The 12,169-nt window shown below is 38.9% G+C and overlaps 1 protein-coding gene across 8 annotated transcripts in view; it reads right to left on the bottom strand.

The window, feature by feature from the left end:
- The window catches only part of LOC133564300 (solute carrier family 35 member F5-like), a 40,959-nt gene extending 29,173 nt beyond the window's left edge, over window positions 1–11,786 (bottom strand). For 2 of the 8 annotated variants that reach the window (XM_061918507.1, XM_061918508.1), the window contains exons 1-3: window positions 10,674–10,779; window positions 3,096–3,249; window positions 670–819 (exon numbers count right to left, since the gene is read on the bottom strand). In XM_061918507.1, coding sequence (XP_061774491.1) covers window positions 670–819; window positions 3,096–3,249; window positions 10,674–10,702 — 333 coding nt within the window. In that variant the 5' untranslated portion in view covers window positions 10,703–10,779. Of the gene's footprint in view, window positions 1–669; window positions 820–3,095; window positions 3,250–7,324; window positions 7,536–8,816; window positions 8,840–10,673; window positions 10,780–11,650 lie in introns of those variants that run through there. The other 6 variants (XM_061918506.1, XR_009809267.1, XM_061918509.1 and 3 more) reach the window with 6 other exon arrangements.
- Between the last annotated feature and the right edge of the window lie 383 nt (window positions 11,787–12,169).

The raw sequence follows: 12,169 nt of genomic DNA, 5'->3' as shown, positions 1-12,169 counted from the left end.
GGATTGAACTTTCACAGTATCATGTTAGACCCGCTCGACATCCATTGCTTTCGGTCCCCTAGAGGGGGGGGGTTGCCCACATCTGAGGTCCTCTCCAAGGTTTCTCATAGTCAGCATTGTCGCTGGCGTCCCACTGAATGTGAATTCTCCCTGCCCACTGGGTGTGAGTTTTCCTTGCCCTTTTGTGGGTTCTTCCGAGGATGTTGTAGTCGTAATGATTTGTGCAGTCCTTTGAGACATTTGTGATTTGGGGCTATATAAATAAACATTGATTGATTGATTGATTGACTTCACAGGTGTGCTTGAAACCCATTTAGAGAATGCCAAGAGTGTGCCAAGCAGTAATCAGAGCAAAGGATGGCTGTTTGGAAGAAACTTGAATATATAACTTGTTTTCAGTTATTTCACTTTTTTTTGTTAAGTACATAAGTCTGCATGTGTCCAGTCATAGTTTTGATGGTTTCAGTGACAATCTACAATGTAAATAGTCATGAAAATAAAGAAAAGGCATTGAATGAGAAGGTGTGTCCAAATTTTTGGCCTGTACTGATAATGTAGAAGAGTCCTCAAAGTCAAACAAATTACAAAGGAAATTGACTTAAACATGGTTATATATTCATGTATATGGGGTTGGTTGGTGCTCTGACATGGTCAAATTTGGCAACTTACCAGGGAAGCATTTTGCTGTTTGAGGGAACCAGTACACTGCTGCCTCCAAGGACGCCACAGCAGGAAACCCAACAAGTAAAGTACAAACATAGATGTCTTGGCAAATGTGCTAAAGAAGGGCTTGTTGTAGTCCTGATGCTTGAAAATATACTGCAACAGAGATAGAAAGAAATTTTTGAGATAAATGATTTACAGAACCAATTTACACAATATACACTTTATCTAATCTATTATGTTTAAAAAGATAAACGCGAAAAATCTGACATGTTTTAAATCAGCAATGAATGACTCATGTAAGTCCTGTAAAAGTGCAACAGTCCATAAAATACAGACAGTTCCAATCAGAAGTTTAAGTACACTTTGGTTTCCATCCATCCCTTTGAATGTCTTATTAATTGGGGCCCACAATCCATCCATTCATTATCATTAAATTGTTATTTTTCTAGAATTTGTGATTAGATAACATCTACAATGATTTTTAAAAACATGTTTTGAGTGCATAGTTTAAAAATTAATGGTTGATATCGACTGAAGCTTATATGAAACAAGTCTTGCTTTTCTTTTACTGTAAAACAGAAATTGGTGGAAACAACCTTTTTACCTGTTATTGACTATGGAGATGTGTTGTACATGAATGCTACTGCTGGTTGTCTCCACAAGCTGTATAGTGTGTACCATGGGGCACTGAGATTCATCACCAACTGCGCTCCCCTTACTCACCATTGTGTCTTATACTCAATGGTTAACTGGACATCTTTATGTGCTCGACGCCTCAATCATTGGTATGTTTTCATCTACAAAATCATTATTTGTATCACTCCATCTTATCTATCTTGTCTTTTAACAAAAAAACAAGGAATTCACAATCCGCGTTCAATGAATGTTCTTCAATTTGTCATCCCCAAAGTAAGAACTCAACTGGGCAAGAAATCATTTAGGTTTTCAGCAACGAAGGCTTGGAATAACCTACAATCGAATATTCAACTTCAAACCCTTGTTACATTGAATGACTTTAAAGCTTTTGTGAAAGGATTGCAGTCTACCTTGTCTGTATGCATGTGTGATGTGCGCAAGTTTTAATATTGTAAATGTGATGTTTTATGTGTTGTTTACTGTTTTTATTGTAACATTGCTGCTGCCGTCTTGGCCAGGTCTCCCTTAGAAAAGAGGTCTTTGATCTCAATGGGATTATTACCTGGTTTTACAAAGGCTAAATAAAATAAATAAAATATTGTCTCACAGCACTTGCTAGATCAACATATACAAACAATTAAATGAAACATGTTATGCAAAATTAACTTTTCTTATATATTGGCACCTGCTGTTGTGTATTTGGGATCTGCATAAGTTACAAAAATTTTAAATGAAACAGTGGAAGAATTGCGGAAATATTTATAAAATAATATTGCCTTATTGAAAGTAGGTAGAAGGTATATTGAATGTAACCATGTGCCTAAACTATGCACGCTTTGTCCTATCAGGATTCAGTAGGAGGTGCTTTTTTCTTATGTTTTTAGGGGTAAGACTGAGAGGCGACATTACTGCTGTGTGCTCTGGTTATAAGGGCCCACAAGCTAAAATTAAAAAATGCTTGGGCTTCAGGAAGAAGATAAAGAAGATTAATGTGGACATCTAAAACAGATGAACTGACCGGTGATAAATTAGTTTGAACCTCCCCCCATAACCCAGTTTGAAAAGACAGTTGCTGCAATAATAAGTAAAACTGTAAAAGAAGTGCCCTGCGATGAGGTGGCGACTTGTCCAGGGTGTACCCCGCCTTCCGCCCGATTGTAGCGGAGATAGGCGCCAGCGCCCCCCGCGACCCCAAAAGGGAACAAGTGGTAGAAAATGGATGGATGGATGTAAAAGAAGTGGGTGACTATGATTAATCCCTATATAAATATAATGTGTGTAATTCGCAACAAAATGTGTTCAAACAGCAGCCTGCTCACAGCCAGATTCCATATGAAAATTGCGTAATTTTTGGATTGCAAAATTTTTCAAAAAGGATACGAAAGACTAAAGCTTGTTTGATTACTCAATTAATTATTACAACACAGGAGAGCTACTTGCAGTAGCCGCCGTACGTTGTTTAGCCTTTTTTGTAAGTGAAAAAAGTTGCAAATCAGATAGTTTTTGTTTTTCTTTGATAATTATCTTTAACTTTAAGATTCAGTATATAAGTGACAGATGACATGCAGCATGTGACGGACACCTAGTGACCAATTAGTATAGACTATTACATATCACCTTCGGTTGTATTTCTCTTTAAAAAAAAAAAGCTCTGGAGTTGACTAATCTTCAAATATAGGCAAAATCTAACAAATCAAACTTGACTAAGAACATCCTTAGTCCAAGACAGCCTTAGTCATATCATAATGAACGCATTTCATCTTGTACTTGCATAAGTGTAAAATTGTCCTTACTGATGTGAGCTCAGACGAGGCTACCCAGATGACATCCACCAGCAGAAGTATTGCCACCCCCAGAGCCATACGTCGCCGCTGGGATGCAGAGCCACCTTGAGAGCCCATTCGATTCATGATGAACATGCATTCCATTGTGACACTAATGAGACAACTAAAAATGGACAAAAAAAAAACAATGATTATTTGAGGCAACTGGCCAAGCTCCAAAGGCACTGCATATAGTAGTGACATGCTGCTTGATACTGAAATATTGATACCGCCAATACCAGATCTTTATGCTCTAATAAAGATTCTCAAAACATAATATCAATACTTTTGATACTTTATTCATTTGAGATAATCTTGCAAGGGTTCTTAACCTTTTTGACCTCGGGGCCGAACCTTTCCACTATTGAAGAGCCTGGGGCCCACTCAAATATTAACACTGAATTAATCATCTTACTATTGATTTTAATCATTTACAATAATTATTAGATACCGACTTACAGTTTACAAACTTGTCAATTGAAATGAAACCATGTGTTAATCACAAGGATTATTATTTATTTAACACATAAACCTTAAGCTTAGGTTAGATTAAAAAAAACAAATACTGACCAAATGTACTTCATAAAAAGCGACTTAAATAAATGATTAAAATACATTCAATTATGTAGAGTTAAGATAAATAAACTAAATTATAAATAAATATTCATATATATGTGTTTTACCTAAACTATTTATAAAATTAAAGTACACATGAAAACAGAGCTTCAACACTTAAGTCTTAATTTTTGCACTTAAGAAACTTCTATATGACTTTAGCCCCAAACTTATTCTGTTTGATATTGTGATTTCTGTCATAAGTGGTGGAAAAGCATATTACAACCGAGTACTACTGTGGTGCATAGGAACAGTAGCTGAGAAACAGATATTTTTTGGCTGTCCTCTAATAATGCCCTAAGATTAAGAAACACTGATCTAAATCTTTGACAGGAACACAGTGTAAAGTAACTAAATAACTGATATATTGTCTAAATAAAATGAGCAGGCAAGAACATTAGTGGCAATTTAAATTAGTCACTTCCATTCATCCATCCATTTTCTACCACTTGTCCCTTTTTGGGGACGCGGGGGGTGCTGGGGCCTATCTTAGCTGCATTTGGGCGGAAGGCGGGATACACCTTGGACAAGTCGCCACCTCATCACAGGGCCAACACATATAGACAGACAACATTCACACTCACATTCACACACTAGAGTCAATTTAGTGTTCCCAACCAATCTATCCCCAGGTGCATGTTTTTGGCGGTCGGAGGGAGCCGGAGTACCCGGAGAGAACCCACACAGTCACGTGGAGCACATTCAAACTCCAAACAGAAAGATCCCCAGCACGGGATTGAACCCAGGTCTGCTCAGGACCATCGTATTGTGAGGCAACAGCTAGTGTATGTATCCTTTTATTGTCGGCTATTTGGAGACACTACATACAAAGTTGTATATAAACAAGATAATGCATTTGGTGCAGAAAACCTACTGCATCTGCGTGTGGTTCAGCAGCTGCATGGCCGCGGAGAGAACGGCGCGCCAGAGGGTCGTAAAGACCGCCCAGAAGATCATCGGATGCCCCCTCCCCTCCCTGGCTGACCTGTACAGCTCCCGCTGTCTAAGGAAAGCACAGAGCATCTTGAAAGACCCATCCCACCCCGGGCACAGCCAACTAGAACTGCTACCCTCGAGCAGACGCTATAGGGTAATAAAAGCGGGCACAAATAGACTAAAAAACATTTTTTACCCAAGAGCCATAGCAGCATTAAACAGGCACTGAGTGAGCACTATGTGTCCATGTCCTCATGTGTGTCTTTTTTTTTTTTTTCGGACTATAATGTGCAATAATGTTATATGTGTATATGCACATATATCCATATGTCTGGATATATGCATGTGTGTGGATATATATACACATGTATATAGATACATATCTTCTTTTTTTAATCTTTTTTTTTTTAACTTTTTCTTACCAAATTATTGGTTACACACCGGGCAGCACGGTTAGTGCGACTGCCTCACAATATGAAGGTCCTGAGTAGTCCTGGGTTCAATCCCGGGCTCGGGATCTTTTTGTGTGGAGTTGGCATGTCCTCCCCGTGACTGCGTGGGTTCCCTCCGGGTACTCCGGCTTCCTCCCACTTCCAAAGACATGCACCTGGGGATAGGTTGATTGGCAACACTAAATTGGCCCTAGTGTGTGAATGTGAGTGTGAATGTTGTCTGCCTATATGTGTCTGCCCTGCGATGAGATGGCGACTTGTCCAGGGTGTACACCACCTTCCACCCGATTGTAGCTGAGATAGGCACCAGCACCCCCCGCAACCCCAAAGGGAATAAGCGGTAGAAAATGGATGAATGGATGCTCCAATTTTGTTGTTCTTTGAACCTGTTCACTGTAATAATGACAATAAAACTTCTATTTTTTTCTATTCTATTCTCATCCATCCATCCATCCATCCATCTTCTTCCGCTTATCCGAGGTCGGGACGCGGGGGCAGCAGCCTAAGCAGGGAAGCCCAGACTCCCCTCTACCCAGCCACTTCGTCTAGCTCTTCCCGGGGGATCCCAAGGCGTTCCCAGGCCAGCCGGGAGACATAGTCTTCCCAACGTGTCCTGGGTCTTCCCCGAGGCCTCCTACCGGTTGGACGTGCCCCTAAACACCTCCCTAGGGAGGCGTTCGGGTGGCATCCTGACCAGATGGCCGAGCCACCTCATCTGGCTCCTCTCGATATTGAGGAGCAGCGGCTTTACTTTGAGGTCCTCCCGGATGGCAGAGCTTCTCACCCTATCTCTAAGGGAGAGCCCCGCCACCCGGCGGAGAAAACTCATTTCGGCCGCTTGTACCTGTGATCTTATCCTTTCGGTCATGACCATAGGTGAGGATGGGAACGTAGATCGACCGGTAAATTGAGAGCTTTGCCTTCCGGCTCAGCTCCTTCTTCACCACAACGTATCGGTACAACGTCAGCATTACTGAAGACGCCGCACCGATCTGCCTGTCGATCTCACAATCCACTCTTCCCCCACTCTTGAAGGAGACTCCTAGGTACTTGAACTCCTCCACTGGGGGCAGGATCTCCTCTCCAACCCAGAGATGGCACTCCACCCTTTTCCGGGCGAGAACCATGGACTCTGACTTGGAGGTGCTGATTCTCATTCCCGTCGCTTCACACTCGGCTGCGAATCGATCCAGTGAGAGCTGAAGATCCCGGCCAGATGAAGCCATCAGGACCACATAATTTGCAAAAAGCAGAGACCTAATCCAGCGGCCACCAAACCAGAACCCCTCAACGTCTTGACTGCGACTAGAAATTCTGTCCATAAAAGTTATGAACAGAATTGGTGACAAACGACATCCTTGACGGAGTCCAACCCTCACTGGAAATGTGTCCGACTTACTGCCGGCAATGCGGACCAAGCTCTGACACTTATCATACAGGGAGCGAACCGCCACAATAAAACGCTATTGTTTGTGATTTTTTTTTTTTTTTTTTAATCGCTTGAAAATGATTCCCCAAGGGTAGCAACACTTGAAATACACTACTTTTTAAATAATAGCAGACACATTAGGTATAGACTTTGCCCGGTAACAGCACATCAATTAGTAAAGTTAAATATCGATAATTTACTGTCAAAATAATTGTCATACAAATCAATATCATTGATCAATTACACCTCAATATTGTGTCCTTATGCAGGAAGCGAACATAGGTCTTAGTAATTAATATTAATTGGAAAGGGGGTAGGATTAAATAAGAGTTGCTTCTTTCTACTACTTTTCGGACATGCTGTACGGAGAAATAAAAAATACGATTCTTCACATTGTAAAATCAAACAATAACCATATGACAGTTGGGATTGATTGTGTAAAATAATGTAATTGACAATGACCAAAAAGAAAACCAATTGTTGATGTGAGCCCACCAATATACAAACATGGCAAAGTAGCAGTAGGCTACTCTGGGTTCGAATTTTCACTGTAAAGCGCTGAGTGTCTAGAAAATCTCGGTATATATAATGTATATATAATGCATTATTATTATCAGTACTCCAAAGTCTGTCATTTATAAGGACTAACACAAAAATGACTGCAAAGCAGACATCTTATTAAGTACAGCTGCTATTGAGTTCAGCTTCTGTCAACAATAACAGAAAATAATAATAACATAACAAACGAGGGAGTCAGACAGACGTACGTATCTCACTTAAAGGCCATTTCGTTTTCGGTCAAATTGGAAAAGCTTTTACCGGGGTTGAAAATATCCTTCGCTGGGTTGTTAGTAGTAAAGTTTGAAGATGCCTAAATTCCTTCCGTGGACATTGTAGCCTCCATTTTTACGAGGGCTGTCTTTTTCTTCTTCGTTTTAATTTCTGGCATACTTTACGCGTTTTAGACGCATTGCTTCCCCCCACTGGTCCTTATTTGAATTCCTTCTTCTTCTTTTGTTTTTATGGCGGTTGGCAATCAACCTTCTAGTGTGCATTACCGCCACTTACTGTAATGGAGTGTAGACCGAGGTGGATCCCTACTCTATATATATATTTTTATTTAACCCAGTGTTTTTTAAATATGTGTATATTGCTTTATATCCTATGTTTTCTGAATACAATCCTAATATATCTCCCACTTCTAACCTAATATTTTCTTTTGCTAACTTGTTTTCCAGTATTTCTCTTTCTCTATTGTATTTCCTACATTGTATTAAAACATGGTCAACATTTTCTATCTGATGGCAAAAATCACACAGCCCTGTAATATGTTTCCCTATCAATTTTAGTGAACTATTTAGATATGTATGGCCTAATCTCATTCTAGTTATAATGTCTTCTTCCTTCCTATTTCTACCCCCTCCTCTCATTACACCTACTCTCCTCTGGACTTTGTAATACTCTCTACCTTGTTTCCTTAATTCCAATTATCCTGCCACTTTTTATTGTGTTCTATCTTAATTATGCTCTTCACTTCTTCTTTACTGTGCTTAATCTCCATGTTTACTTCTGTTTTAGTGGTTGTTTTGCATATCTATCAGCTAACTCATTCCCCACAACTCCTACATGAGCAGGAACCCAGAAGATTGTTACATCTCCCGCTTTATTTATTCTGTAGATTGCCTGAACTATGTCATAAACTATCTTGTCTTGTTTCTGACGCTGTTTTTTCATGCCAATCAAAGCACTGCTGGAGTCCGAGCACACAACTATACTTTCCTTGCTTTATTTTCCTCTATCCAGTTAACTGCCGTATAAATTGCTACCAATTCCGCCGTAAAAACAGATAGTTTATCACTGATTATTTTATTTAACACTTATTTAACACTATGTTTCCTTGTGGGATAACTGCAGCAGCTCCCACCTTACTATTTATAGTTTTTGATGCATCTGTATATATTATGATGATGTCAAAAAACATTTCCTCAAAATCCATTGTTCTATCTGGTAATTATTTAAATTTCTATTCTTCAGTAATTGCATGTTTACCTTTGGGTTGTCATACATCCACGGTGGTATTGCAGGAATTGGTACTGTAGGGCTAACTTTAATATTGTCAGTTTGAGCTTTGTTACATATGTCTCCTATTATCCACCCAAATCTATTCATTTGTTTCTTCTCTTTTTCTTGGCAGTTTAGTAGCTGGTTGACGGGTTGGATGTCCTTGCTTGGAAAGAGGGAGGAGATCAAGCAACTTACCACATTCCTTCAACCAGGGGTCACCAACGCGGTGGCACAAGGTCGCCCGTAAGGACCAGATGAGTCGCCCGCTGGCCTGTTCTAAAAAAAGCTCAAATAAGTAGCACTTACCAGTGAGCTGCCTCTATTTTTGAAATTTGATTTATTTACTAGCAAGCTGGTCTCGCTTTGCTCGACATTTTTATTCTAAAATATACAAAACTCAAATAGAATTGGAAAATCCAAGAAAATATTTTAAAGACTTGGTCTTCACTTGTTTAAATAAATTCATTTATTTTTTTACTTTGCTTCTTATAACTTTCAGAAAGACAATTTTAGAGAAAACATACAACCTTAAAAATGATTGTAGGATTTTTAAACACATATACCTTTTTTACCTTTTAAATTCCTTCCTCTTCTTTCCTGACAATTTAAATCAATGTTCAAGTAAATTATTATTTTTTTTTGTAAAGAATAATAAATACATTTTAATTTAGTTCTTCGTTTTAGCTTCTGTTTTTCGACAAAGAATATTTGTGAAACATTTCTTCCAACTTATTATGATTAAAGTTCAAAAAAATATTCTGGCAAATCTAGAAAATCTGTAGAATCAAATTTAAATCTTATTTCAAAGTCTTTTGAATTTCTTTTAAAATCTTTGTTCTGGAAAATCTAGAAGAAATAATGATTTGTCTTTGTTAGAAATATAGCTTGGTCCAATTTGTTACATATTCTAACAAAGTGCAGATTGGATTTTAACCTATTTAAACATGTAATCAAAATTCTAAAATTAATCTTAATCAGGAAAAATTACTAATGATGTTCCATAAATTATTTTTTAAATGTTTTCAAAAAGATTCAAATTAGCTAATTTTTCTCTTCTTTTTTTCGGTTGAATTTTGAATTTTAAAGAGTCGAAATTGAAGATAAACTATATTTCAAAATTTAATTTTCATTTTTTTCCCTGTTTTCTCCTCTTTTAACCCGTTCAATTAAGTGTTTTTTTTTTCATCATTTATTCTCTCCAAAAAAAAACTTCCGTAAAAGGAAAAAAAAATGTACGACGGAATGACAGACAGAAATACCCATTTTTTATTAATATATATATAGATTTATTTATTAAAGGTAAATTGAGCAAATTGGCTATTTCTGGCAATTTATTTAAGTGTGTATCAAACTGGTAGCCCTTCGCATTAATCAGTACCCAAGAAGTAGCTCTTGGTTTCAAAAAGGTTGGTGACCCCTGCCTTAAACGATCAGAATATGGCTTCCAGAAAATTATTCAGGGCGTGGACACGAGGAGGGGCTGGAGGGCGGAGCTAATCAGAGTACCTCTAACACTCTCTCGTTTAACGATGGAAATCAACACCTTAAAGGCCTACTGTAACCCACAACTACCCACCACGCAGTCTGACAGTTTATATATCAATGATGAAATATTAACATTGCAACACATGCCAATACGGCCTTTACAGTTTACTCAATTACAATTTCAAGTTTCCCGGGAGTTTCGTCTTCGAGACGTCGTGTAATGATGACGTGTATGCAAGACGTTACGGGTTTTTAGGAAGTATGAGTGCTGCACACACACAGTTAAAAGTCGTCTGTTTTAACGGCACAACTATACAGTATTTTGGACATCTGTGTTGCTGAATGTTTTGCAATTTGTTCAATTAATATTGGAGAAGTCACAGTAGAAAGATGGAGTTTGGAAGCTTTAGCCTTTAGCCACACAAACACACAGTGATTCCTTGTTTAAAATTCCTGGAGGTGAAACTTTCCTATGGATCAGAGCGCGGTCAAGAGAACATGGATCCCTACCACATGTCAACCAGCAGGTTTTGGTGAGAAAGTTGTGGTTAAAAAGTCAGTTCTTACCGGAGAAAAGCTGAGCTGGTGCCGTCCATAGCTGCCGTCGACTCCCCTGAGACACTGGCCTCAAGACACCTGTGGAGACACCCTTCCGACTATCAGGTAATATTAAACTCACTAAAACACTAGTAACACAATAGAAAGATAAGGGATTTCCCAGAATTATCCTAGTAAATGTGTTTAAAACATCGGAATCCGTCCCAATGCAATCGCGTTTTGTTTTTGTTTTTTTTCTAGTCCGTCGCTATTAATATCCTCAAACACGAATCTTTCATCCTCGCTCAAATTAATGGGGAAATTGTCGTTTTCTGGGTTCGAATAGCACTTTTTGTTGGAGGCTCCGATTAAAAACAATGTTTAATATGTGAGGAACTCCAACACTTGTGACGTCATCGTCTGCGACTTCCGGTAGAGGCAGGGCATTTCTCTTAGCACCGAAAGTTGCGAACTTTATTGTGGATGTTTTCTACTAAATCCTTTCAACAAAAATATGGCAATATCCCGAAATGATCAAGGATGACACATAGAATGGACCTGCTATCCCCGTTTAAATAAATACTTGATTATTTCACGATATTGCCATACTTTTGCTGAAAGGATTTAGTAGAGAAAATCGACGATAAAGTTCACCACTTTTGGTACTTCCTGAAAAAGCCTCGCCTTTACCGGAAGTCGCAGACGATGACGTCGCAAGTGTGGGGGCTCCTCACATATTCACATTGATTTTAACGGGAGCCTCCAACAAAAACAGTTATTCGGACCGAGAAAACGACAATTTCCCCATTAATTTGAGCTAGGATGAAAGATTCGTGTTTGAGGATATTGATAGCGACGGACTAGAAGAAAGAAAAAAAACGAGTTAAAAAAAAACGCGATAGCATTGGGACGTATTCTGATGTTTTTAAACACATTTACTAGGATAATTCTGGGAAATCCCTTATCTTTCCATTTTGTTGCTAGTGTTTTAGTGAGTTTAATATTACCTGATAGTCGGAGGGGTTTGTCCACGGGTGTCGACGGCAGCTGTTCGGACGACACAAGTTCAGCTGATATACGGTAAGTGGCGACTTTTTAACCACAATTTTCTCACCGAAACCTGCTGGGTAACATGTGGTCGGGATTCATGTTGGCTTGACCACTCTCTGATCTATAGTAAAGTTTCAGCTGCGGAATTTTAAACAAGGAATCACCGTGTGTTTGTGTGGCTCAAGGCTAAAGCTTCCCAACTCCATCTTTCTACTGTGACTTCTCCAATATTAATTGAACAAATTGCAAAAGATTCAGCAACACAGATCTCCAAAATACTGTGTAATTATGCAGTTAAAGCAGACGACATTTAGCTGTGTGTGTGCGTAGCGCTCATACTTCCTAAAAAACCGTGACGTCCTGCGTACACGTCATCATTACAGGACGTTTCCAAGACGAAACTCCCGGGAAATTTAAAATTGTAATTTAGTCAACTAAAAAAGCCGTATTGGCATGTGTTGCTGATGAGCATCGTG

Source organism: Nerophis ophidion, linkage group LG13, assembly GCF_033978795.1.
Source record: "Nerophis ophidion isolate RoL-2023_Sa linkage group LG13, RoL_Noph_v1.0, whole genome shotgun sequence".
Taxonomy (NCBI): Eukaryota; Metazoa; Chordata; class Actinopteri; order Syngnathiformes; family Syngnathidae; genus Nerophis; species Nerophis ophidion.
This window is presented reverse-complemented; position numbering and strand designations above follow the sequence as displayed.